We start from the raw sequence: 27,023 nt of genomic DNA on the forward strand, positions 1-27,023 counted from the left end.
AGCACCGTAGAAATACAAGACGATACGACTTAAACACCCGACTGAGCCCGCTTATAATCTGTATACCTACCTCAGGAACCTTTTTTTTTTTTTTAATATATATATTCAATTTGTTACGCCGCCACATGCGAGGATTCACATAGCACATGTTCGGGTGTTCCATTAATTGTGTAAGAACACAAATATTTTTCAGATTATTTATTACCATCTATCCGGCTATACACAATATATAATGATAAAAAGGTTCGTTTTGCCGAGAAAAACGGTCCATTTGTGATCCTCCATAAAAACGCCGAAACTCAGTGTCTCGTTGTTCTTATTATATTATATGTAGGTACGTCTCTGGAGAAAGTGGATAATAATGGCTTTTTGGTAATCCATACGTCGTTTTTATCTAACTGTTATTTTTTTTTTTTCATACGTTTCCGAGGGACCGAATTCCATAGATTTTAGAAACTTATTTCAGTTATTGTGTAGTAACGGTCGATCGTAAATAAACGAATTTTGGCGATCGTCACGAGTCCGCCGCCACTTGTAAGAGACTAACTTGTAGGAGCTAGTGTGGTAGATAATATATTGTGGGTATGTGTTTTTTTTTTCAATTCTACGTGCTCGCGCGTTATAACTGAGATCAATTTTAGTTTCCGCCAAACGTTGCATTGCGGCGGAGGGTGCGGCGGGGTGTCCGTATTGTAGTAAAGCAGCATAATAATACATTGTGTGTGTGTGTCCGTTTCTCTCCCCCACAACGACGTGTGTGTACTTGCCGATCACAAATCGCCGGTGCAGCAGTCGTATTATATAGGTGATGGGTATTCATTACCATACGGGGGCGGCACGGTGTATGGGCATCATATGATCTGTGGCGGCGGTACCTGTATACCGCCATTGTATACGATGACAATAAAATAAATCTGCAGTTTCGCCGCCCGCGGGACGACTCGCGGTCGGTCATTACAAATATTATACCGATACATCATATTATTATTGTTGTTGTTGTTGCAGTTTTATTGTCGCCTAAATTATTGTCATACCGCGCGTTGCACAGGTGTGCATATACGTATAATAACGCGGGCGTCTCGCGTACACAGGCGTATACGATTACACACACACTGCACCGTCGTCGTGCGAGACGTACAACACTGCCGCCGTGACGGTGCGTGTGCAATAATAATAATTATGTAAATCGTATCACTGCACGCGACAAACCGGAGACGGCGGGCGCGCGGATGCACTTTTCTGCTCCGTCGCGTATTTTTACTCATTACTGTTGTCATATTATTATGTATATGTCTCTTGCCTCGTGCGCGTATAATATTATATTATTTCGATTAGCGTGTCGTGGGGAATACGGCGCGTGTGGGCTATGCGAGTCGCTCGTTACGTATTTTATTGATAGTGGCGACACACGGGGCACGTGCCAACCGCAGTCACATGACGCTCGACTCGCCGCCGCCGCCGACCCGTGGGTGACGGCGAACCGACGCCGGTGTGTACGTATATATATATAGTCGCCGCCGGGTGGTGGGTCGTGCGGGGTATACGGCGGTCAGCGGTCTGCGATTCGATGCGCGGGCGGGACGGCGCCCCCTTTTTCCGTTTCATTTCGCAAGCACTTACCCCGGTCGGCCGGGATCGCCGCCGCCAGGGCCCCCTTCTCCCCCCCACAACAACCTCTCCCCGGCGGAACGGCCGACCATCGCACCGCCCTCCCCGCGCGACGCTCACATTCGCCTCCCGGTCCGGAGGTATTTTCAATAATATTATTATTATTATTGATATTACTGATGATTTGACAAACGTAGGAAATTGAGCAGCGAGTATTAATTTTACTATACCGATTAACGATGTATTTCGTTATCCTCCCGGTCTTAACGTCATCGGGCGGCGCCGGTGCATATAATATCGCTGATGCAGTTCACTCGGCTGCACCCGGCGGCGTGTTGCCGCGGCCACCGCTGACTGATCAGACGGACGGAGACGACGTCGTCAACAACAACCATAAGAAAATTAGTAAATATTATGTATATACTTCGACCCGTAGTGTTTTGCGTGTGTAGACGAACGAGAAAACACCTGTAATTTCGCTGCATCGATTAAAACCGAACCTATCGGTCGCGCACAAAAATATTGCGAGATATTAACTCGAGAGCCAGCAACACTGCGCGTGGAGGAGTACGACTGTCGAGCGCCTCGTAACAAATTTTAGAGCAGCAGCCCATTCACCCATTCACCGTATTTTATACTAATTTTTAATATATGAGAAGTTTTACAATTCTATGCCCTGTGTACGCAAATTTGAACTTTTTGTTTGTGCCCCCCTCCCTTAAGACATTTCTAAATACGCCCCTGACGACGACCGACTATTATTTTAATATACGTATACTATTTATTTATCGGCGGCGGTCGGAAATTAAAGTGGATCGGGGCATGGATTTTCGAGCGTCTAGCGTTAAATCGCTTACATAAATAAAATATAATATTAAAATGTCACGAATACTGCCCTCGGGAGTGTGTGGCGGGCTCGCGGAGTGTGCCGTCTACAACAGTTAATAATATATAGAGTTATATATGTATACGTGACTGTGTATGTCTGTATAGCACCAACCCGCGAGGCTCTGTTCCGTTTGCGGCCGCGGTGGCGCGTTTTATAATTTAATATCATAAATAATTATTATATTATGTACCGCCGCTGCCGTCGTCGCCGTCGGTCAAATATCGTCGTCGTCGTCGTCGTTGTCGCCCGCAGCGGTGGGTCGGCGGGTCGGGCTGTCGGGATGCTCTCCGGGCGCGGGTTCCTATACACTTACCGGCGGGTGCCGCTCGCTCGCGCGCTCGAGTGTGTGCGGGTGTACTGCGTGTGCGTGTGTGTGTGTTGTTTGACTTTGCGCGATATCGATTCCCGCGCGCGCCGTACACCCGTTCGTCCGCGTTATTATTATATAATATTATTATTATTACCTATTTGTATATTATATTATTATTATTATTATATTATTATGCACATCGCGGCGGCGTTACACCCGCCACGCACACCGTTACAACATTGTGCGTACTGTCGATATTATTATTATCATCGTCATCATTATTATTTTAATTATTATATTATGACGTTGCGCGAGTGCAGTACGCTTGTCGGGGTGGTATAGCATAGTGATAATAATAAACCGTGCGATCCTAACCGTCGGTTTTCGGTAGGTACATCGCATATCATTATCCCGACGATTTCTAAACAAACGTATATACATATATATTATATCATATTGTGTTTATTGAATTACGATGGTGTGTGTGTGTGCACTATACGTATATAATATATAGTAGTGTGTATACCTACCCAATAAAGTTGGGTATTGACACAATGACATCGTTTTCCCGTCGGCGGCAGTGTATGTAGTAACTATTATATTATATTATGATGATCGATAACTGTCGATGTAGTTATAGATAACATTTCCCAGATAATAAAACGCATAGTCCAGTCCATACGATCGTATACCATTGTATTATATACGGACAAACGTGTTTTGCGTGTACGAGGGTCATACATTTAGCGTGCGATTGTATTTCGTTAGGTCGTAGTGTGTATATACCTTTCAGTTAACGTGATTCTTTTGGAAATCCCTTTAGGACACACCCACGCACCTCAATATATTACATATTTGACGACACAATAGTGTGTATGAATTAGTGCGATTGCAACAATGAAGCTTGAATTCCCAATGTCGAAATCGCGATATCGCGTAAAGAGTTGTTATTAATGTCGAAAATGGCGCGAGTTTTAAAATCTTTGTGAGTACAAAACTAACAAAAAAAAAAACGGCTAGGAAAATTATTTTAAAAACTGTCGATTTCAGTAGGTAACTATATAGTGTTAGGAATATTATGGTATAGAACGTGGTATAGCACACTACTGCCATAGCTCGGCGCTATCAATCATATGGTCCATAATTTATGGCGATATCGAATAATAATAATATTACCGGCGACGTTTTTTTTTTAAAATTTTTTTTTCGCGACTTGTCATCGTGACGAACATAATAATTCATTATATTATTTTATTAAATAATACCACAATAACAATATGCTAATTAGTGTAACAAATTACTAGTATTACACCACTTATAAACATATTATTTATGTTCATGTTTACGCCGCGATCGGCTACCTTCTCGATTGTATAATAGTGTATACAGTATACCTCTACGATACCCACCGTACACATGGCTCTGACTTGAGTAGAAAGAGGACATGTTAGGTACTTGAAACAATTAATAATGAAAATCAGAAAATGGTTGTTTCGAAATTAGGATTTCATTATTTAAATTTTCTCGAAATAAATCCAGCGACGAGTGTCGTACGATCTCGCCCATCCAATTATTGTATTTAATTTAAATCCACTTTTAATATTTTAAAGGACATTATTATTAAAATATTAAAGTGTACCAAAAGTGACCGCACTACCGAAGCATCTGTATTTAGGTTCCTGACGTATTTATATTATTTATCGTTAAAAGTAGATAATTATTTTGCTTTTAGATATAGTGTCAGACGTCAGTACCGTAAAATCAAAACTAACTTTTCAGCGACCATCGCATACTATATATATATAGTAACTACCTATTAAATGTATGATTATTTTTAGTAATGCAAAGTGCAAACGTTCAAATGTCATGAATTGTTCCCGAGTTGTGCATACATTTTTAATCCGAAATTTTTGAAATAAACCTTGGAAATTAATTTTTGCTTTTTGCTACCTATTATATTTTGCAACAAAAAATAGCGTTTCGTTACCGTCGCTCATTGTATGCCCATTTTTTTTGCTATCAGCAAGTGGCGGCGGGTTCGTAGACCTGCCGTCCAGGAGTGTATGCATGGTTTTCTCGGTTTAAAAATACGGTCATTGTATTGGAAGTCACTAAAAAGACAGCTTTTGTGATTGAAATCTCTATTCGTTCGAGTCCCAGCCACGCGGGGGGTCCCGAGTGTAGGTCGTCAAATCCTGTAAGGACGGTTCTATTATACGCCTTTTTGGTGAGTAAGTATACCCTGCGTAGAGGATTCAATGATGTATAATATATATATGTATATATATGTATATATACATGCTCGTCGCCTGTAAACCTTGTATATATTGAATTCCAGTGCGTTAAGTAGGTTAGATTATAGTATATGTGTTTGCAGTATAATAGCACGAAATGCTTTAATTCGTGTACATCAATTTATATTATTTTATTCCATTTTGTATACACTTATATGACCATTTAGTTCTATTGTATCTGCTTGTACGGTTGTTTGTTTGGGGCGTTTAAAGTAGTTCACCTAATGCTACGTTTATTATTGCATCAGTTCGCAGTCGCGCTGCTGGAGACGTGCAGCTGCAGTTGCATAATTGACTAACCGTATACCTCCTAATAGTTATATTATTATTATACTAAATGAGAAAGACCTCTCGGTCCCGGATGTCCGTGGAACGCCGGTGTCCGATATCGATACTACGCGTATGGAAATCCGTTTGTGTATATATTATACTGTTGTCGGGCCTTTGGTGTGGGCGTTTATTAGCAGCTGGCAAAAAATAAATTCCATAACTGTTGGTCATAAAATGTCGCGTACTTGCGTTTGTGCGCGCGTGTATATATATATGTAATATAATTTATCATTTATTCATATGTACATTAAGGGTATTTATATATTTTACCCGTGGGATGCGATGTAACGTCCTATATATCGACCCTTCCCAGTGCCAATCGAGCATCCTCGCGCGTGCGTTTGTATCATTATTTATTTTTTCTTGAAACTTTATCTTGCTGTAGTATAGACGCACGACGGGGAGCCCGCGCCATCAGAATCCCCAAATCTGGGTAGGGTCGTATAACACGCGTATTTTTGCGCGTGTGTCGAGGTTGGACTCATGTTTGAACGGTCTTGACAAGGGATCATTTTCGTCCGACCGACTCGACAGCGCCGAGTTGATGACGGCCGTCTTGGCGTCATGTTCATGTATATAAACATAATGTATTTTATAGAATGCATCATTAACGCGCGTGGCACATGAATGTAAAATAATTGAACATTTGTGTAGGGATATAAACTATTTCTAATAGGTATCAAAAAAAAAAAAAAAAATCCCTCAATATTATTTATACAAATATTAATATTTAGAAAAATAGTCCTACTTTAGTATATTGGGTAATAAACAATAAGCATGAAATTATTCAAATACTTATGAAATGTCGTTTATTATATAAAATATAATAATAGACTTAAAGGCTTGTTTTTTAAAAACTGTTAATGTATTACTTAATATATTGTATATAATTTACTTAAACAGTTTACGTACTATTGTATTAATGTTTTACATAGTTAATTTCATGGTTCATGTTAACTCAACGTTTTTTCGCTATTCTTTTAGAAACTAAAAAAAACTTAATTTAATTGAAATATGTATTTTAATTATAGCAAATATAAAATGTCTTGAAGTATTAGTTATTTTGCATTAAAAAAATTTAAGTTAATCTTAATTGTTTTTATTTCTTAAAAATTGCAATAACTTTATGAATCATTTTAAATAATTATTCGCACCAATGAACAAGCTAGGTAGGGTAAATATTTTATGCTCGGCGACAACATATAAACCTTACCCTCCATAATAAATAAAACGATGAAACATGATTAATTGATGTGTGTATATTTTTCTGGCCGAGGAGGGCTACTGTTTCTCTTTGATTTAAATTGTATAGTACACATTTTTAAACATAGTAGATATTATTCAATTATAATATATTACAAATTAAATAGATTTAAGAGTATAAAAAAATAACAGTATTACCACCAGGTTTAACCTCGCATGACCGTAGTCACATATTATTATGATTGGTCATGATTTCCATTATGATAAACGATGAACGTGATCGATGCGCGCCCCCGTTATTGTATTTTCCATTATATCGATAATGAATATAATTATTATAACAATAATAAACAATTCATCGTCATTATACTGGTTGTAAATAATCAAATGTTTTTTTAATATGATTTCGTCTTAATTTATTTAACCCACAGTGTCAAATGATGGTTTATCTGACGGATCTTACTCCGCGATGCTATTATATTTGTGTGTAGCTCGCACAATGGTAAATAACATATAAATATTTAATAGTAGGTAATCGTAATGAAAACAATAATTTGTCACTCCTGGATGAACTAAAAATATGCAGCCTCGGGCTACACTGTACATTTACATCCTCCTAAATATAGCACTGGGGTAGGTAAATATGAAAACAATAAAAATAAAAAAATATTTTCTCAAAGTTTGTAATAAATTTAAAGCCACATGGTAATAATAATCGATAAAACGCATGTTTATGAAAAATAGCTTTTTCTTTCTCAAGGGTTATAAACGGTTTTTATTGTGGTTATTGTTATTTTATATTACCTTGTCGGTTCATCGTTATTTTACACCCCTTCAATATTATTTAGAGAAAAAAAACCCTAACCATTATATTATTATCTCTGATATTATGCGTGTTTTTATGGGCTTTACTTTGCTCATTTTCATCGGTGCATACAATAAATCTTACTTAAAAATGATTTTCTCCACCTGTCCGATATAGCTAAGCATTATAATTGTCAACAGAGAACCAAATGTTTATTACATAATATTTTGATCTATTAAGATTAATTTAGGACCCCCTCCCCATGACCCCTTTTTATGGTTATTATAATATCGTATTATTATCATTTTATTTTACCAGTTATTTTTTTGTTTTCGGCGTTTTCGCGAATGATAATTTAAAGAAAATCCAATTGCACTCGACCCATCTTATATATTTTTAAAGTTGTAATAAAGAATTTTTGGAATTTAGATAACCATCTAATGATGTACTTTTGCTTTTTGAGAATTTGTTTAATTTTATTATTCCAAGTAATTAATACGAATTCCTTTCAATACTCTAAAATTATAACATTTCACTTTTAATTTCTGCATTTACTAGAAATGTATGCTATAAAGTACGTTTCGGTATCTTGATTAATCGGAATATTGCGTTGTTCCATTTTGTTATTTATATTATATATTTATTCATTTTGTTAAATCTTATACATATTGGTGTCAGTTCTGCTTAACAATTATGAAGTTTATATCCGTTAATGAAATTATATTATAATCAATTACATCAACGCTTGATATTAATTATGCATTGCGGTTTTATTTTACTTTTACACGATGCTTTGGTAAATAATTGAATGGCGTTGGAAACTTTTGTTATTTGTGCACATCGTTCTGTCATATACCTATATAGACGGTTCGATTACGAATGATTGATCATCAATACTTTTCAATGTTTATATTATATTATAATTCATTAGCCATAACGATGTCTTTCCATTTATATAAGTTTTTTTTTTTTGTTTAATTGGACTAGGGATAACGGCACAAAAATATGCACCTCCAATATAAATACATTTTTTAAACGAAGCTTATAATATTTTTTAATCTTCTTACAGTTATTATTACGATAATGAGATAACATTAATTTTCGATTGCACTTTGAACTTGCTGCGGTTGTTTCCGTTAAATTGTATTTTTTTCAACTACTCGTTAGTCCGTTATATTCATTCATTTAGGTACTCATTAGTGATGTTAAATATTATTATTATAATATTAATGCTATGGTTTATAATAATATGTATAATATCTACCGCTGCCGGTGCTACTATATAGTGTGATAAGAAAATATCTGATAGTTTTCATAACCAAGATACGGTTCACAATAAGTACACAATAAATTACTTACCTATACATTATATTATGTAACATAATGTAACATATCAGATTTCAGTGGTTTATGTTGTATACTTGTATATAATATTGATTTTAAGGACTTATATAAGAACAGCAGTGGCATGTAAATAATAGGTAAACAATAGGTTATATTAGATATTTTCGAACCCTGCGCTGTAGGTAACGCGGTACTTAAAAGAAAATCGGCGAAAGTAATAATAATATGTGAACTCCATTGCAAATGAAAAATAATTACAATACTTAATATTAAAAGCTCTCCGTGTATTATTTTAATTGAAACGCAGTTTTTCATAATAATTATATATTATTATATCATACCCTTTCAAAAACATAAATTCTGTTAATCTCTCTTCCATTGAACAACATTTTATAAGGAAATCATTACATTCCTTGACACATTTCATATTATGTTTCATATTTCATTGACTACGCGTCTTTTATTATATTATTTCGTCGTTCGTTCTGTCGTCGGTCGCAGTGCGATTTTATTTTTCACTCAAAATACAAATTTTATGCACCGTAGTAGGTTTTTGTACACCGCAGTAATGATGTAATACACGGAATACGGTTGTGTTCCCTCCACCCTTACACTGCCGCATAGTATAGTATAACAATAATAATTATAATTATTATCGACCGTCAAATATGATAATTCGGAGTGAGCAATATATCGTAATAAATTCGTGACGTTCGTTCGCACCATAACAATATAATGGCAATGGTGATAATAATTATTGATAAGTATTCACATTTTGCCGTATAAAAAACTGGGCTGAAAATCGTCTCGACGAATCGGCAACACCGCATTACTTATACCATACGAACACAGTAGCCGGGTATAACAGCGACACACTATAATATAATATTTTACGAGCGGCCTCCCCGGCGGAATGTCGATCTCTCGGTAGCTGTTGGTAATCTCGGCGCTGCACGTCTACAACAGCACGACAACGATCGTTGCACCTGCTGCCTTTGACCATGTCTTTACCTTTTATTATTTTTTTTTTTTTTTTAGTACATTCGCTTATTATTATTATTATTATTACTTCAATTTTGTTTCATTTATATGTTTCGCCTGCTGCACAAAAACTACCTGTTGACTTCGATGCTATCGTAACCAATACCTAGTATTATATTATTATGCGTACGCACCCACCTCGCATATTCTATCGTATTAAACGATATAATATTATTACGATTGAATTTGTCTCTTTAAATACTAAAATTCGTATGGTATTTGTCTCCAAAACCGTATCGGTCGATAGAACAAATAATAAAAATAATGGTCATTCCGAAAGCGGTTAATTTATGCCGAGTCGGCATTGCCGACGGATATTTTTTTTTTTTATTCGATATTGCCCGTTTGCGGTTGCCATCACGGCATCGCGTATTGCTGCATTACACCGATATGTATAATTTATATATATAATATGTATTTTACCGCTATTTACGTTGAAATTGCAATTATTGTTACAATGGTACTATTTTATTATTCGTCAATAATGCACATAATATATATTAATAATATTATGCTTAACCCATTGTTTGCTCCTGTCTATATGTATACCTAATAATAACAATAATAGTTGATGATAGTCAGTTAAAATAATATTATATTTGTAATAATATTCGATTGGATTATTTTTTCCGCGGGCGTTGTACTGCACATACATTGTAAATATTTCGTTAAAACAGTGAAACACTATTTTGCGTACATATATAATAATTATACATCTATATAATAATAATAAATTAATAATAATTTTCGAAAATACGGTTGTTACGGTGGTAATAGGGGTGGCGGCGTCGACGCAGTAGGGGGTGGTTGTATACCGTTGTCGGCGTTGGCCATAAATACAAATTATATGTATATATATATATTATATATATATAGCGACGAGGGCGGGAATATGCTTGCAGCAGTAGTAGCATCGGTGCAGGATTCAACCTTGCTAATGCAGCCCCCGGTGTGACCTACATAAATCAACCCCCGCGACCAGCCTTTGCTTTCGTCACTTGTTGCCTTTGTAAAGACTACCGTTCCCAATATGCAGCGGACACCGATGGCGGTGCGGGCAATTACGGATGATGCAATTATTAATTTTAGTGTTCGGCCTGTAGCGTAATGGTAATACCTATTAATAATTATAATAACAATAATCTTATAGATGAGCACGACTACAACAATATATTTATTTGATACAACTATATATTATTTTTTTACGTACACGTATTAGATAAAATATAATATTTAATATTACAATCCGAAACACAAGAACAATCCCTCGACGATGTCATTAATGTAACAAATTAATAATATAGTACATTCTCGATATACGACATGCAAGGTATAGCCGGTACTTATAGGTAACTCTGATGTCAATGTGTATTATATAATATATATATAGTAATATTACATCGCCGTAGTTACTTAATATATAAAAACGGTAAAAATATATACATCTCTGAAAATGCTTATTACCATAATATCATTCCAGTTATATTTTTTTTATTCAGAACAACAACAAAATTTCGTCTAAAATAGTTGAATCGTTTCTTTTGTTATATTTAGTGCTTATTTATAAAACAACTTTCTATAAAATATTGTAAACCTAGGTTTAAATATTTTACTCCTCTCTTGTGTATACGTCGATATTACATCCTCGTATAGTCGTGTTATCATAAAAATCCTTCTATTCTGCACATAATATAATTATAATATTATGTTATATATTCTATCGTGTTATGCAGTTTTTGCTGGATTTATAGTATGAATTTAATTTATTTTTATATATTGTAGATATCAGCTGATATGCCTATTAAATTGTTATTTATTCACGATATATTATCTTTTGATATGACGCTGCATATATCGTATATCAATTATAGTGTATATTATATTAAAGTGTGCACTAATCATATATAATAATTCGCATCCTTAGATCCAGACCGCCTCTTATTCTTTGTATTTGTGGTTCTGAGATTTTTTTTTTAAATTTCAACTGAACTAAAAATGTAATTTGTATGTTATATTATTTCAGTGATTTATACCTTTTATTTAACATTTTTTATGTACTTAAACTCTTTGAAAGGCAGTTAGTATATTAACCACTTTATTATCAGTTCTTACATGTATCAAACATTATCACTGTCGTCAGTCTAGTATCATTTCCTTCGTTTTTAATCATTTATTATCATTATTATTTTTAATTAATTTTATCACGTCTTGCGCAAATAGGGTTTTTTTCAAAATCAATTTTCGCCTCACAAAGACTAGGTACTGACTAGTGAAAATTACGATATTTAGTATTTTCTTGTTATTAATAGAATTTAGCTTTTTGGTGGTTTTAAATTATATTTCATCATACAATACTGCCACATTTTGATATGGTGTAGTATTACATTGCGTTTTAAAAACAATATCAACCATAATTGTGAGTAATTCACGAGTAATATGAATTATATCAACAGTTTGTCCAAAAAGCGTTATTTCAGTCCCAATGTACGAACAATAAAAAATTTCTTCTGTATGCATATTACATCATTTAATTGTATTATTATTACACTCAAACGTGTTATTTTGAGTTTTTTGAGATTTAGAAAAATTGAACAAGATGAAGAGACCGCTGGGTATTGATAACCTGTCATGCTTTGCTCATCCCAAAACAGACCGATGGATAGTTTATAGCGTAGTAATGGTGTTTAATTTTTATAAAAAATTTAAAAGCGACAATCCCACTGTTTTATTAGTTCTTCCTTACATTCAGGGTTATTTCTGAGAAAATCGTACAATAACCTCTTCAAAGTTACAACATAAAGTTTTCGGTTTCCTATTGGCGTTGCTGTGCATGAAACTTTTATACCTATTTTACTACCAAAGTAATTTATTCATATCACTTCCAATTCACCACATTGACAATTTATATCACTACCTACAGAATATCAGTGGTAATACTTATATTTTATAATTTATAAGGCGTTATATTTTGTACAAATTATCTTTATGTAGTTTTATTCCAAATTTTAAAATAAAAAATACCTTATTTATTAGAACAAAAATAATGGAACTTAATTAATTTTGCAGTGAGAGGCCTTTAGTACCATCTGATTAATATTTCGAGACTACATTTAAAGTATCGCGCGCAACAAATTCCCAAATAAAATAATACTTTTAAAAATACATAGGTACCTACTGCGATCACAATATTTCAAAGAAATCTTAACAATAATAATTATAATATTTTATTTGTATAATTTAATAGTGATTAATGATTACTAACTAAATTCCACATTAAATAAACAGGCAGGCGTTTGGTTGCTCCGCCCACCACGCTGCAAGGCGTTAAAAACATAGTATTTGTTTAGCGTACTATTTCATATTCAGAACAGCTAGTATATTGGTACTTCGTACATTTACCGCGATTTTTTTATTGCAGAATTGTTTATTGTTCATTCATAGTATCGATGTAGTATTAGTTATAGATAATTTTATTATTATTAAATAAAATGAATATCTATATTCAGAAAAAAATATGTACTTACCTAATATAATAATTTTCTGTTATTAGATTACTGTGTAGAAACTTGAAACTAAACGTACATAAAATTAAAATCATTCATGGAATGTGATATGAGTATTTTTTTTATAAACTAATTAGAAACATTTTAGTTTATCCTGTAAAAAATATAAAATAAATAATTAAAAAAAAAAAACAAATAACAAAATAATTATTTTTATAAAATACTGACAATACTGTAAATCAGAGGTTTATAATGTGTTTTTAACATTTAAATTGTAACGTCTTAAAATTATACATTATTAAATTATGTAATAAATGTAAGTTTGAATAGTACTTATTGTATGACCGTAAACGTTTTACATTGTTATAGTTTATTTAACTTCTAGGTACAATAACTTTAGTTTACTTGCAGTGCTCTATCGTCTATCTCATGATAACAAAAAACATAATATATATAATATATTATATTCATAACAGTTCGTCGAAAAGAAAACTAATGCACAAAATAAGTTGAAAATTACGGTAGTAAGCATATATGCGTATTATGTGCGGTACAGCAACAAATATATTTATAAGTAATAAAATATATGCATGATATGCACACATTTGAAATTTGAAACCCAGGTATTTAATATCATAATACGTTTCTATTCAGTGAGTCAGATTTAATATCGAACGTTCCTTAAGAAAAATGTGTTTATCAACTATGACGTCTGGAAGACATTTTAGCGCAAGTATTATGATTACTGTAGGTAGTAAAGTGTACATAATATACTCTATATAGGCTATCAACTGCTAATGACTAATGCTGAAACACCTATTTATCATTATGTATATATTATTATTTTATGTAAATTTCAAATTGTTCAAAATGTACAGTTATATGTCTAAATGGACATTTTGATAATCTCATAATTTTGTATCTTTACATTTCTTCTTAAATAGACGTGTAATTTTGAAGTTTGTATTAAGCAGGGGGAGGTTAACTGTTTTATGAATTTGTTATCGTTAATCGTTTTAACGTTATATTTTCCTAAATAGAAATCAAATATCCAATTTAATTTTCAATAATATTTTTATATCTATTTTAATTAATTTATACAATTTTAAGTTACTATCCCCCCACTCTCTCCACTCGTAGTTTCGACTATGTAAAATAATGCTAGGTAGTAAGCAAATTAATTTATGATTTTGATCAAAATAATTGGATTAAACTAACCTTAATATAGCGTCCATTTTGCTTTATTGGATTTTCAGATTTTAGTTTAAAAGTAGTACCTATTTAATTTAATTATTATAGAAAAACATAAATGAACGTTTATAGCAAAGCCAAAAAAAACGTAATTCAAACAAAAAATTTCGGATATGAAATTAATTAGTAATTAATAAATTAATTTCTCACTAAAAATAATTTGTAAGGTTAGATATAGCAATTTAAATATAAAAAACAACATTTAAATTTATATTATAAATTTCTCTAATGTTTAATTTATGTTTAATGATATGCTTCAAAACAAACAATGAATAGCGTTTACATTATTTGTGTTTTCTCGTTTATGATTCTAATCATTATTTATATATATATATATATATATTTTAAATATTATTCGGTACTAATAAATAAACTACACACTACACGGCGTATATCATAAATTAAATACCATAAATTTTAATTTTATGCTGCTTTAATACTATTATTATTCATGATAATTTCAATAAGTATTTACGCGTTTGAAATTTTCTTTTTTTACATAGTTCTTCATTATAAAAACAACGTTTTTAAAAATAGTTTTATTTTTATTTTTATTAAGCGTTTTAAGTAATATGAGCTGAGTTTTTCAAGTTTTGCAACATTTGTGGGGGTCTCCTGTGACACCCACATTGTTCATCTAAACTTTACCTAAGTACCTACTTACAACTAATCAACTATCAACTCGTTCGAAATTGTGATTTTTATATATTAATATTCTTTGGAATATGGAATTAAACATGTTCTAAAATTTTATTAACTTTAAAAAAAAACAGTAACGAGATATGAATAATTATTAATAATAATAATTATTTGAAATATTGTTTAAGTTTTAAAGTTTAGACAGAAGACAAATAGTATAGATGACACATTGTATTATTCTTTTATTGCATTTAAAATAATGAAACAAGTTTTAATGTGATTGGAATGATTGGGTATTGTTGGTAATATAATTTTTAATTCTTACTACTCGTATAATATGCTTATATTTGTATTGTAAAGTAGACCTTATACAAACATGATTTCAATAAAAACGTAAATAATAACGTGTATATTATGTGTATATTGTATGGGTCGTAGATATAAAGTTTATTTCGTTTACATTTTCCCTGATAAATAGTGTGTAATATGTACTAAAATCCACAATTTATGTTATTTTCTTCACATATTTCAATCATTTTCATGCTGTGTAACCTCTATGTTCATAGAAACTGTTTGAATAAATTAAGCACCTGCTTATATTTACAAAAATACTAAGCTGGGTAAGGTATAGACTTTAGAGGCTTTGGCGCTTGTTGTAACAAGTCCTTTTATTTTACATACTAATAATAGCGTATTACTACTTTAATTTGTCATGCATTTAAATCTAATATACACATATATGATTTAATAAAAATATTATTTGAATAATGTTTTCCACAAAGCTTTTTTTTATTGAAAAATATTATAATAATTATTTTTTGTGCTAAAAATCAGTCATAATATTTTTTTTAAACTGTAAAAGCAATTGTGTGACCTAATTAAAACACTAAATTGTTATGCTTATATCTCTCATATTAACGGTAGGTATAAGATTATTGAATTTTAGATTGTAAAAATAAAGATATATTTTTGTATTATTTCTATTTAAATACATCCTCATGATTTGTATAAAAAAAAATAATTTTAAATTATTCAAACTGAATTTATATTTATAATATGCCTTTATAAATTATTTTAAAGAAAGCGGCATTGATATTAGTTTTACATTTATGTGTATTTTTTATATTACCACGTTTTGGATTTGAAAATTAAATTTAGTCTTCAATATTGAGGGTAGTTTTTGGATTGGTAGGTACTTTTAAAAAATTAAAAACTAACAAAAACCTCCGGGACATTGAAATTGTCATCCCAAATGTTTATGTTAACACTTTTATTATATTATTTTTGAAATGTATTGGCTATCCATGTTTAGTTATTTATTAATTATTATAATTTCTAAAAACAAGTGAGCCTTTTTTTAATACAGGCATTAAGGCATGTAATAGACATATATTATAACATTTTTTTTATGAATACTCATTAACAATATTAAAATATTTATTTATTTTCTAATTATCTATTTCTAGAAAATTTCCACTTTTTTCAATATATATTTTTAATTATTTTTTCTTAGTCAAAAAGTTTGACAGTTTTTAATACAAGGTTCTTTGTAAGTGTTTTTCTTACAGCAGTTAAAACATTATATCAAAAATACATTGATATATTTTTTTTATAAACGCATTATGTTAATACTTTGATGAAATTGGTCCATTAACAAAATTATGAAAATTATTTTGTAAACTAAATTTTTAATTTTAATACTTAAAGCTTGAAAATTTAGTTCATAATAAGACAGTGCATCTTATATTACTTAAAAAATATCAAAATACATAGTTTGACACATTTATTTTTATAAGCATTTGATGATCACATTTTTGACGAAATTGGATATTCAAATTAGTATTTTTATTTTAACGACGATATTAGTTATTTTATCGTAATTAAAAAAATATATTAACTAGTAGAAACTATAGAAACATTAAATTATTACTTAAATCATATTATTTTCTATACACAGTACAATTTAAAAAATATTTTAATCTAATTTTAAGATATTTTATGACGAACTTATTCACACCATTCTTTATAATATGTCGGACGTCGGTATTAACTTAAAAGCCGGGCTCAAAACTTTAGGACTAAAAAATATTAAATAAATGCTTCGAAAGTATGTAAAATATGCGCTATAATATGCCTCGAAAATGTAAAATATGTTATAATATACTCTACGAGTATGATTTAAATGTGAATGATAAATGTATTACAATTTTTTAAACATAATTATATGCTAAAAATACCTCTGTTATTAAATAGATACATTTTTATTAAAAGATTTTTGCTTGAATTTGTATGCCGATATTGCGTTTTTATTAGTTTTTCTTGTTGATTAATTTGTATGTTTTTTCATCTTTAGGTATTGTGTTACATTATTTTTTGTGTCTTGGTCAAAAAACTTAATCCTTAATACAAGTTTACTTATGTTTTTCTTAGAATAATTTCAAAAATATTGTTAATATCTTTTTGGAAAAGTGTCATCAAAATCAAAAAATGTAAGATACCTTATTAAAAAATTCGTATAGAATTAAATAAGCACGTTATTATCTGTACAATGCTAAAAGTTTTATTATTGTCATTGTATAATATTATATTAGTGTTATAGTAATGTATTAAATTTTAATAGAATATTACATGGATACTAGGTACCACTACATAAGTAATAACATTAATAATAATAAATTATACATTATTAATAATAATACTTTATTAAAATATGTTATCATTTATATTGATTTGTGTTCATATCTAACACGTATACAGTATTATATGAGTTTTAAGAATAAATAAATAGCGATAAAGAGTTAGCATTTTCGGAAAAATAGGTACTATTTTAATAATTTCCTTGTATAGATAATATATGTAATAAACCAATTGATGGGAGCACGAAAGTTTGCCTCTATATGTATATATTTTTGTATATGAAAAAAGAACATTAATATATAAATGAATGATTATTATTACGGTTATTTCTTATAAGTTCTTTATTCTGTTTTCTTAGTTATATTTTTATTCATTTATCAACAGGGATTGATTTTGACACCGCAATGTAATGAAATTCAAATACTATTTACCAGTTTAATGTAGGCGAGCTTATTATTTTGTTGTATAGCAAATATTGAAATCAATATATCTTATTTAATTTGTTGTGAAATGTTCATCATAATTTATATTATATTTAAACTAAACTTATATTTTGAAAACTTTCAAAATGACTTTTTATGTTATGTAATATTTTTAAATTTCATAATATACTCGTAAGTATGGTAATATATATAAACTTATTTCTATAAATGTTTCGATAAATTTTTGAATAAAAATTGCATTGTTAGGTATTCCGGATCGTTTCTCAATTTGATCCCGTTTCTTTTTATTTGTATTGTATAAACTTTTTTTTTGAAACTAAAACAAAATGCTATTTCTTTATCTGGTTTTTAATGTGGATATTATAAACAATAAATAACGTTTTAGGTAAACACATTTCTGAGCCTAGCATGCGATATATTAAGCCAACCCATAAATATTTAAGACACGTGTACTCGGGAAGGTGTATATTATGTACGCGCGAATACAAAATAACATAGTGCAGTTGATAGGTACTTGATAGTTTCTAATTGACTATTATATTAGTTATTAGTACACGTTAATTCCAAGACTTAGCATTTTGCCAAGTTAATGAAAAATAATCACAATACCAATAGTAAATCAAAAAAAAAAAAAAAGAATAGCAAGCTTGAAATGAATAGTTATTTGTTTTTGTTGTAATATTATCACTGTTCATTTAATAAAACAAAAGAAAATCCACTGTAACATAATTACTAGTTAATAACTAATAAGGCACAGTCGTTCTTTTATCCACACGTTAAAAGGTCAATTGTAAATTCCGTAAAAATTATATATAATTATGAAAATTAATATAACACAATGTCATATGGATGGGCGTAGTGCAATTATAGATATTTACGTCCATGAAATGATTTAGTTTGTCATTTTGAACATGGATTCATTTGTTTGTAATTGAAAGTGTATCGGTACAGTCGACCTTAGGATAATAAGCAAAATATTAATTGAATAAAATTATGTTAATGTTATTGAAAAGTGAAAATCATTAACTCTGTGAACTTATAATATTACGCTTTTTTTTAGTGGCGCAATAGTATTTATAGATTAGTGACCTTTTTTTTTTTTTTTTTTTTTTATTTAGAACTTTCAGCTACAGCTATTATAGTTCGACAATTACAGTATACAATTAAATTAATAATATTAAACATGATAATAATAAATCTGATTAATACAAATAATGATAGACGGTAGAAAATGATTTCGTATCCAATTAAGATTAAAGTAACATAATCACAGAATATTTAATAACAACAGTTTAGATATTTATGATTTCGCGAAGTTTGCAATTAAGGAGATAAGGTATTCTTAGAAAGTAATGTGTTTAATAGAGAGGATAAAAGAGAAATCAATGGAGTAAAGAGGGAATTAAGTTGCGTAATAAATTGGGATATAATATTGGAAATAGGTTCAGAGTTTAAATTATTTGAATTGCCCACAGTTGCTTCTGCATAAGTCCTAGGTACTCCTTTGCGTCGGGTGTGAATGGACGGGGGCTTATCTGAGACTGGCAAGACTCTTGTGAGCACTTTAGTGCGTTTTTTGATAACGGATTGATAAACACGGCATCCTTTGTAGTTGGCCGTGTGAACCTCAGAACAGAGCGCGCATTTGGCTGGACTAGCTCGATCCTTGATACAGTCCTCGGAGCGATGGTCTCCACCGCATTTGACGCATCTAGATTCATGTTGACAGTAGTTATCGGTATGGCCATAGGCTTGACAATTGTGGCACTGTGGTGGACCACGACGGGACAAATGAGGTTTCTCGATTATAACTTTGGTATTAAGTAGCGAAGTAATATTAAAGATATCATTGTTGTTATTCTGACGATTTAAATCAACAAAAAATAATGGGAGACCGCATTTATTTTTATTTTTGACATTAATGACTTGTTTCACCGAATGTCCTTCCTCCGACAAAGCCAGAGAAATTTCCGAACACAATGTGGAATGGTGGAGATTTCGTATTGCGACTCTGAATGAGCGATTAACGTGAGCTTGAAAGGTATGGAAACTAGAATCAGTATCCTTGAGATGAGTCAAAATAGTATTGTAGTTATGTACACCCCTGGGATAAACGATTAGGTATGATTTAGTGGACTTACAGGTAAATGCGTTAGGACCAGTTATCTTTGTTAGCACATTTGTGAAGGCGGAGAAATTTGAGATGTTGGAGATGTAAAACGGTGGAGCCCGTGGCGTGACGTCTAGTACATCGAGCGTTGGCTGCTCGATACTTTGATTTGCAGGACCCGGTTTTTCGTTACAAGCTGATGCACTGTTGGTGGATGTGATAAATACGGTGTCACTAGAATCCTCGGAGTACAGAGCAGCAAACCGATTAGGTGTAACGAATATTTTTGGTTTTTTATCGGCAACTTTTGGAGAAATTGACGAATTAGAAAGATTACGTTTGTTAGGCATAGACGTTTGGAGTGGACCGCCACCGGTGTCGTGGACTTTGTCTGCCATATTATCGGACGGCAAACGCGATAACGGAACTCATAAGCAACTACGTGCGTGCACATTGAGCGTTATAGCCGGACTGATTAGTGACCTTATATTGAATACTTGATTTTGAATTATTATCGTTCTTTGTATAAGTTGTTACCATCAAAAAAGTCACTACCTACTTATTTTGGTGAGGACTGAGGATATGATTTAATTGTTACTAAAGAAAAAAAAATCAATGATAATTTTACGAGTGGTAGTTTACACGAACCAAGTAGGTATATACTCCAAACTGACGTGATTGATTTCCGGGTGTATTGTAGTAGCTTACGACGTATATATAAATATATATATCTTTTTAATTGGATTGGATTTTCACAACTTCCACTAAGTATAGGTATGGATTAATTTATTGTCAATAGCAAATAAATGTCAAACTATGAGGCATCGAAATCATAAAATACAGTACCCGATATATTTGTACAGAACATTCACGAGCACCGTATAATTATTAATACCAAAACTACAATAGTGCCGTTTCCACAAGCTTGTCGCTTTGATTACGTTTTTACAACTATGCCGTTTGTTATGTTTTTACTACTTCGTGATAAATCCTCCGTGATAACTTTTGAAAGTCATAATGGTAGTCAACTATACTATGCGATTCATTAAACTTAAATACATGACGAGAACTTTTTACGACAACAATGGAGTTTTAACGTCTGTGTGACGTTGATCCTTCACAAAAATTCGGACATCCATTATAAAATTATACACCTATATTATAATAGATATTATAGTTGAAGTACTTTATTATTTCTATTTTTGAAATTACATAATAATTAATAAACTATATTAGGTATAACAATTAAAAACAAAAATTGAATCTCAGCCCAAAAGTTATGTTGAAATTATGTCTAGAAACGTGTAATATTTCAAAGGTAGATAATTAAAAGATAATCAGTTATTGCAGAAATGTGGGAATATAGTTATTAATTAACATAGCTATGAATTAATTTAACAAACCATGCGGAAATTTAACTTGCTTTGTATATTGGTAAATCTAAAAGGCTAAAGGATTATTTACATAATAACATTTCTCATCCAACTATTTAACGTATATATATTATATTGTACATATATACATGTACATATATTGTGTTTAGACGCAACTCCGTGGAAGGATGTTTGAAGTAAATGCTTTATGATTAAAATGAAATTGATGGTCCTCGTGGATATTTTGTATATATTTATACATATATACATAAACACAGTAGACGTTTTTAAATTATTGAGTGGGTTGTTGGCTATTATTAACTCATTGATTCGTAAATGTATTTAATATAAATATTGGAAATGCCTTTGTATTTCGTAAACATTTCGCTCTATGCAGCTATAGCTCGAATATTATAAAACGTCGATTTTTTTTTTTTTTTTAATTCCATTTGTTATTTATTACAGGTTATAATATTGAACGCAACAATACGTTTATGGCAATGGAGATGTAAACATGGGGGAACGACAATACATAAGAAGTCACCGACACAGTTGGTGGCCACCGAGACCGCCATGGATAACATTGATGTCGGTGTCATTATTAGTCAATTTGGCGTACACTTCGATAACCTGTGGCCCGGGTATTAAATCAGCTGGAGGTAAGAATACGAATTGCTTTTAAACATTTAGTTGTTAAATATCTTAGTAAATAATGGTTATATTATAACACTATTAATTGCAATGCAAAACTATAATATTATCTGACAAATTATGGTATCTTCGTCTACTGTTATTCGTAATATTCTCAGCTATGTGAAGTGTACCTATTATATTACTGTAGCGCCGGTTTCTCTTGGCAAGATACCAAATTTAACTCTTAATTAACAACGCTTCATCTAATTATATAAAAATCGTAAAAATAAAATAAAAATCCATAAAAAAAATATAACAATATTGTACTTAAATAAGAATATACATATCGCGCTTTGAAATTCATATAAAATGTAAAGGATTTAAACTTAAAAAAATAATAATTTATAATGTATATCATTTCATTTTTTTATATAATATAATGTAGGTATAGAATTATAAATCGTAGTTCGAATTTCGACAGTGCATTTAGCCGCTAATATTGAAAATATTAAAGTTTAAAGTTGCAATGTATTGTTCAACAGCCTTCACTAAATGTAACATAATAAATTAATTAAAAAATAAATCACTTGTTAATTAAAACACGACACTATTGATGTATACTACTATAAAATATACTAGATATCTGACCCCGTCTATAGATTCATTTAATGTACAAATATTGTAACTGATACTTCTTATCTAATCATATAGAGGTGACTTATAAGTCAGCCATAACCTAAAAATGAACTTCAAAATCTTTTATTTCTATATAATTTAATTTAGTACCTTAACTTACAAGGTGTATTATGTACAAAATGTATACATGTGTATTTAAATTGTTCAATACGGTATATTTTTTATGTGCTTAGCAATGCAAAAGTAAAAGAGTTGAAAATATTGATTTTTTTTTTTTTTTAGTGAGCTTTATTTTTTGCATTCATTACAAATTGTTCTCAATATTTTTTATCGGCGCCATTTAAAATATTATACCTCTTGAATGAGAGAAAAGACAGCCGTTTTAATATTTCATTTTTTGTAATAAATCAATTAATTTTGATTTTATTCAACTTTTAAGGAGATAGGTGTTGCTTTTTAATTTAGGACAATCCAATAGTATAATTACTCACATACATTTTGTAATCTTCAGCATCTTCATTGTTTTAAATGTTTTAATATTGATTTACCAACACTAACAAAAACTATTATCATAAAATATTACCTACATTAGTTAGTCATATAATGTAAAACTATAAAATATCTGTACTAAATATAACCAAAAATAAAAATATAACATTTTTTTATACCAATGTTGTAAAAATAAAAATACTGAAAACAAAATAGGCCTTTTATTAATATTATACTAAGTAAATATTATACAACATGTGATTTTTTTAAATCAAATCCCTAGGGGAATGCAGTATCTCAAAGACACATATTGAGATTTATCGTAGTATATAATACTAGATGATAAGTAATAATTAATAACTAAAATAATGTGACACACTGCTGTTTTTTGTAATAAGTAATTCACAATATTTTAGTTGATATTAACTCATTAATATTAAATTTTTAAATGGTAACGTTAAAACAGTTTTAATTTAAATATGGATACGCGATTTCTTACTGATGGTTCTAGTTATTTTATTTACCTTAAAAATACAAGTATCTAAAATTGTTTTAATGTCATCACTCATCATATTATTAACGTAGAAATTGAGTATAAATTAGTAGCTATAAAATATGTTTGCACTATTTATACTCGATGGTACTTTATTGTACTATAATATTATATTATACTGATACATCACATTTCTTTAAATTTTATTTATCGACGAATAATTTCAACAGATTTTTGCCTGTATTATGATTTTAGATAATTTTCAGATATCGAATCGGTTGATTCCTTACGTTTAGTTATTTTGTTTGTTTTACTATAGTGCAACTGCGTGAGAAAAATATCTTCTTCTTATTGGTGCTTGTAAAAGTGACAACGTCGTGTGTCCGACTACGACTGCACTATAGCCAGAACCTCGGATAAAAAAAATGTTTAAAAAAATATTGAAACCATTAGCTTTTGTAGTTTATTGCAAACTAAAACATCTAATACGTAGTACTTGACAGCACCATTTAAACGCGACCAACTGGCTGGACTAATGGCTTATTTTTACTACTTTGGCGTATGACACTAATTATTTTTATTCTAATTTTAACACTACAATATTATTATTGTACAATATATTTTATAACGTTTCTAACCTGCTGCAGATAGCATGACGAGGTTCTCTTTGTTTGAATTTTGGCGTGGTCGAATTGCTCGAATGATCATAATAATAAAAAAATAACACCGTGGACATCACGAAATTGAAATAATTAGAAACGCCAATTTCAAAAACAGTGAAGACTCTTCGTCATTAAGTATGTCACTTGGGATGTGGATGGTTTACAAGAGATTTTTTTTTCGGAACTGTTTTGTCCGGATATTGAGTGTGCTGGTCAGCACGCTCTGCTTGACACTCGCAGTTCTACGAATTGCGAATACTACTGCGCGCAACAACGACTTCGAATGGTCTACATCATTTTAGCTTTTATAATTAATAAGGATGATTGATAAACGCCAAACATTAATATTAACTTATTTATCTTTTGCTTCCGGTCAAATTCACGATGCTGACACCAATATATTTTGTCTGTAAATGATTATGAATAAACTACAAAACTCACTCGGAAACCTATAGGTGCATACATAGGTCCAGAAACTCGTTAAAATCGTGTACTATACCTATTTAAAACGTGCATCATAAATACGTTTTGTTAGTCTCGTCTTATTTTTTATAATTGTTGATCTGTAGCATGTTCATTTTTATTTTGAATTATTATGGACGTAAGAAAAAAGGTTATTTCGACACCATAATATTTTTATTATCCCGTTACTTACCTAAACTATTATTACTGATTATTATATTAATATATAATATATATTATAGGTTTTTTTTATAAATTAGCGCAAAATTTTGTCATTTCTTACGGTTTCGATAATTTAGAGTATTTTAAAGAAGAAAAAAATAGCCAACCAAATAATTGAAATAAGATATAGCATTTTAATTATTACGTAAACTGAGGGCCAAAAACGAGCGTCCCCAAAAGTGTTGCCGACCGTGATAAATTATAATTATAATATATTGTATACCAGGAAAAAAGTAATATTTTAAATTTAGTATGCATATCCATTAGACATTACCAATTGTAGTTCTGCAATAGTGCAATATAGTTAGCATATTTACGCTATGCGCATGCACACCTAACGGGTGATATGACGAGTTGTAGCCGAAAAAATATTTCTAAATACATTTCAAGCGTTTTTAAACTTATTATAATCTTGGCATTTTATTGAATTAGTAGTCGGGTATTTAATATAGAAATACGTATTATCTTAAAATTAATTTTAATATACATACTTATTATTAATGTGTAATTATTTGCGACTATTATTATTTTTTATTAAATAAATAAAAACTTATTATAAATGCTTTTCTTTGTATATTATATTTTATCTACAAAGACAATTTGTAATTAGAAAATATAATTTACATTTTTTAATTTAGTATGTTTTGCTCGATTATCGACGAAACCAATATTCAGATCCACCTATCCATTAAATGCCTTTATTCTTAAGTAGTGTGTGTGTGCGTGTTAATCACAATGTGGTGTTGATAATTTTAGTAACCGTTCCGAGAGGCGACATTGTCATTGAATACGGCACCGGAGTCCCCTTGGAAATCACGTGCGTTTTAGATCCCGATAATGAAAAAGTGCGAAACCTGTTTCGGAATGACACCGCTGACGGCGGTGAAGCTACTACGCCGAGTCAGCGGATCATGTTCTACAAGAACGCCGAACGCGTGTCCAGACAGTACATGACAATTATCAATTCAACGGCGGCTCAACTGCACATATCCGATCCGCCGGCTGGCCGAGATACCTATTATTGCACGCTGTTACTTGACGAACAACTGCGTCCTAATCACGACTACGATAATAGCAGCGATGCACAGTTATCCACGCAGTCTAACGATTCGCCGACGTTTCCCACCCAGCCACCGACGAGTTTGGAAACCAGTGGACCCCCTTCGCTGGTATCGCAAGCATCCGAGGTCGGGGTGTGCCTCAACAGCGTTGCCGTCGGATGTGAGTTCTCGGGTTTTTTTTTTTTTTAATATGAATAGTATTTTAGTAATTATTACTAATAAAAATCGTTGTAAACCGTAAAAAAAACTGTATAATACGTGTGTACGTGTGTTCCATTGCGAAAATTAATTTCATATGAATTTCAATCAAAATTCCGACAGCGTTTTTAATGTTTAAAAATTGCTCGGGATTAAAATTTATCGGACGAGATGGCAGTTATAATAATAATATTAAATACACCGATTATTTAAATAAACTTTCAGCTCAGGATGAAATATTGCAGTTCAAGTTTATTGTTTAAGTACTGCAATAAATACAAATATTTTACTGTTTTATCGTAGTTGAAGTGCAATCGTTCAAACTGTTATTTTCTTATCATTAGTCGAGACTGATATGTCTTCTTTGATTGATTATTTAACTCTAAT

General features: G+C 30.8%; 1 protein-coding gene across 1 annotated transcript in view; it reads left to right on the top strand.

Moving 5' to 3' along the window:
• Window positions 1–27,023, top strand: part of LOC132927884 (uncharacterized) — a 54,570-nt gene that overhangs the window by 7,399 nt on the left and 20,148 nt on the right. Inside the window, exons 2-3 of the mRNA XM_060992461.1 lie at window positions 22,246–22,439; window positions 26,134–26,598. Coding sequence (XP_060848444.1) covers window positions 22,295–22,439; window positions 26,134–26,598 — 610 coding nt within the window. The 5' untranslated portion in view covers window positions 22,246–22,294. The remainder of the gene's footprint in view (window positions 1–22,245; window positions 22,440–26,133; window positions 26,599–27,023) is intronic.

Source organism: Rhopalosiphum padi, chromosome 3, assembly GCF_020882245.1.
Source record: "Rhopalosiphum padi isolate XX-2018 chromosome 3, ASM2088224v1, whole genome shotgun sequence".
In the NCBI taxonomy this organism is placed as follows: Eukaryota; Metazoa; Arthropoda; class Insecta; order Hemiptera; family Aphididae; genus Rhopalosiphum; species Rhopalosiphum padi.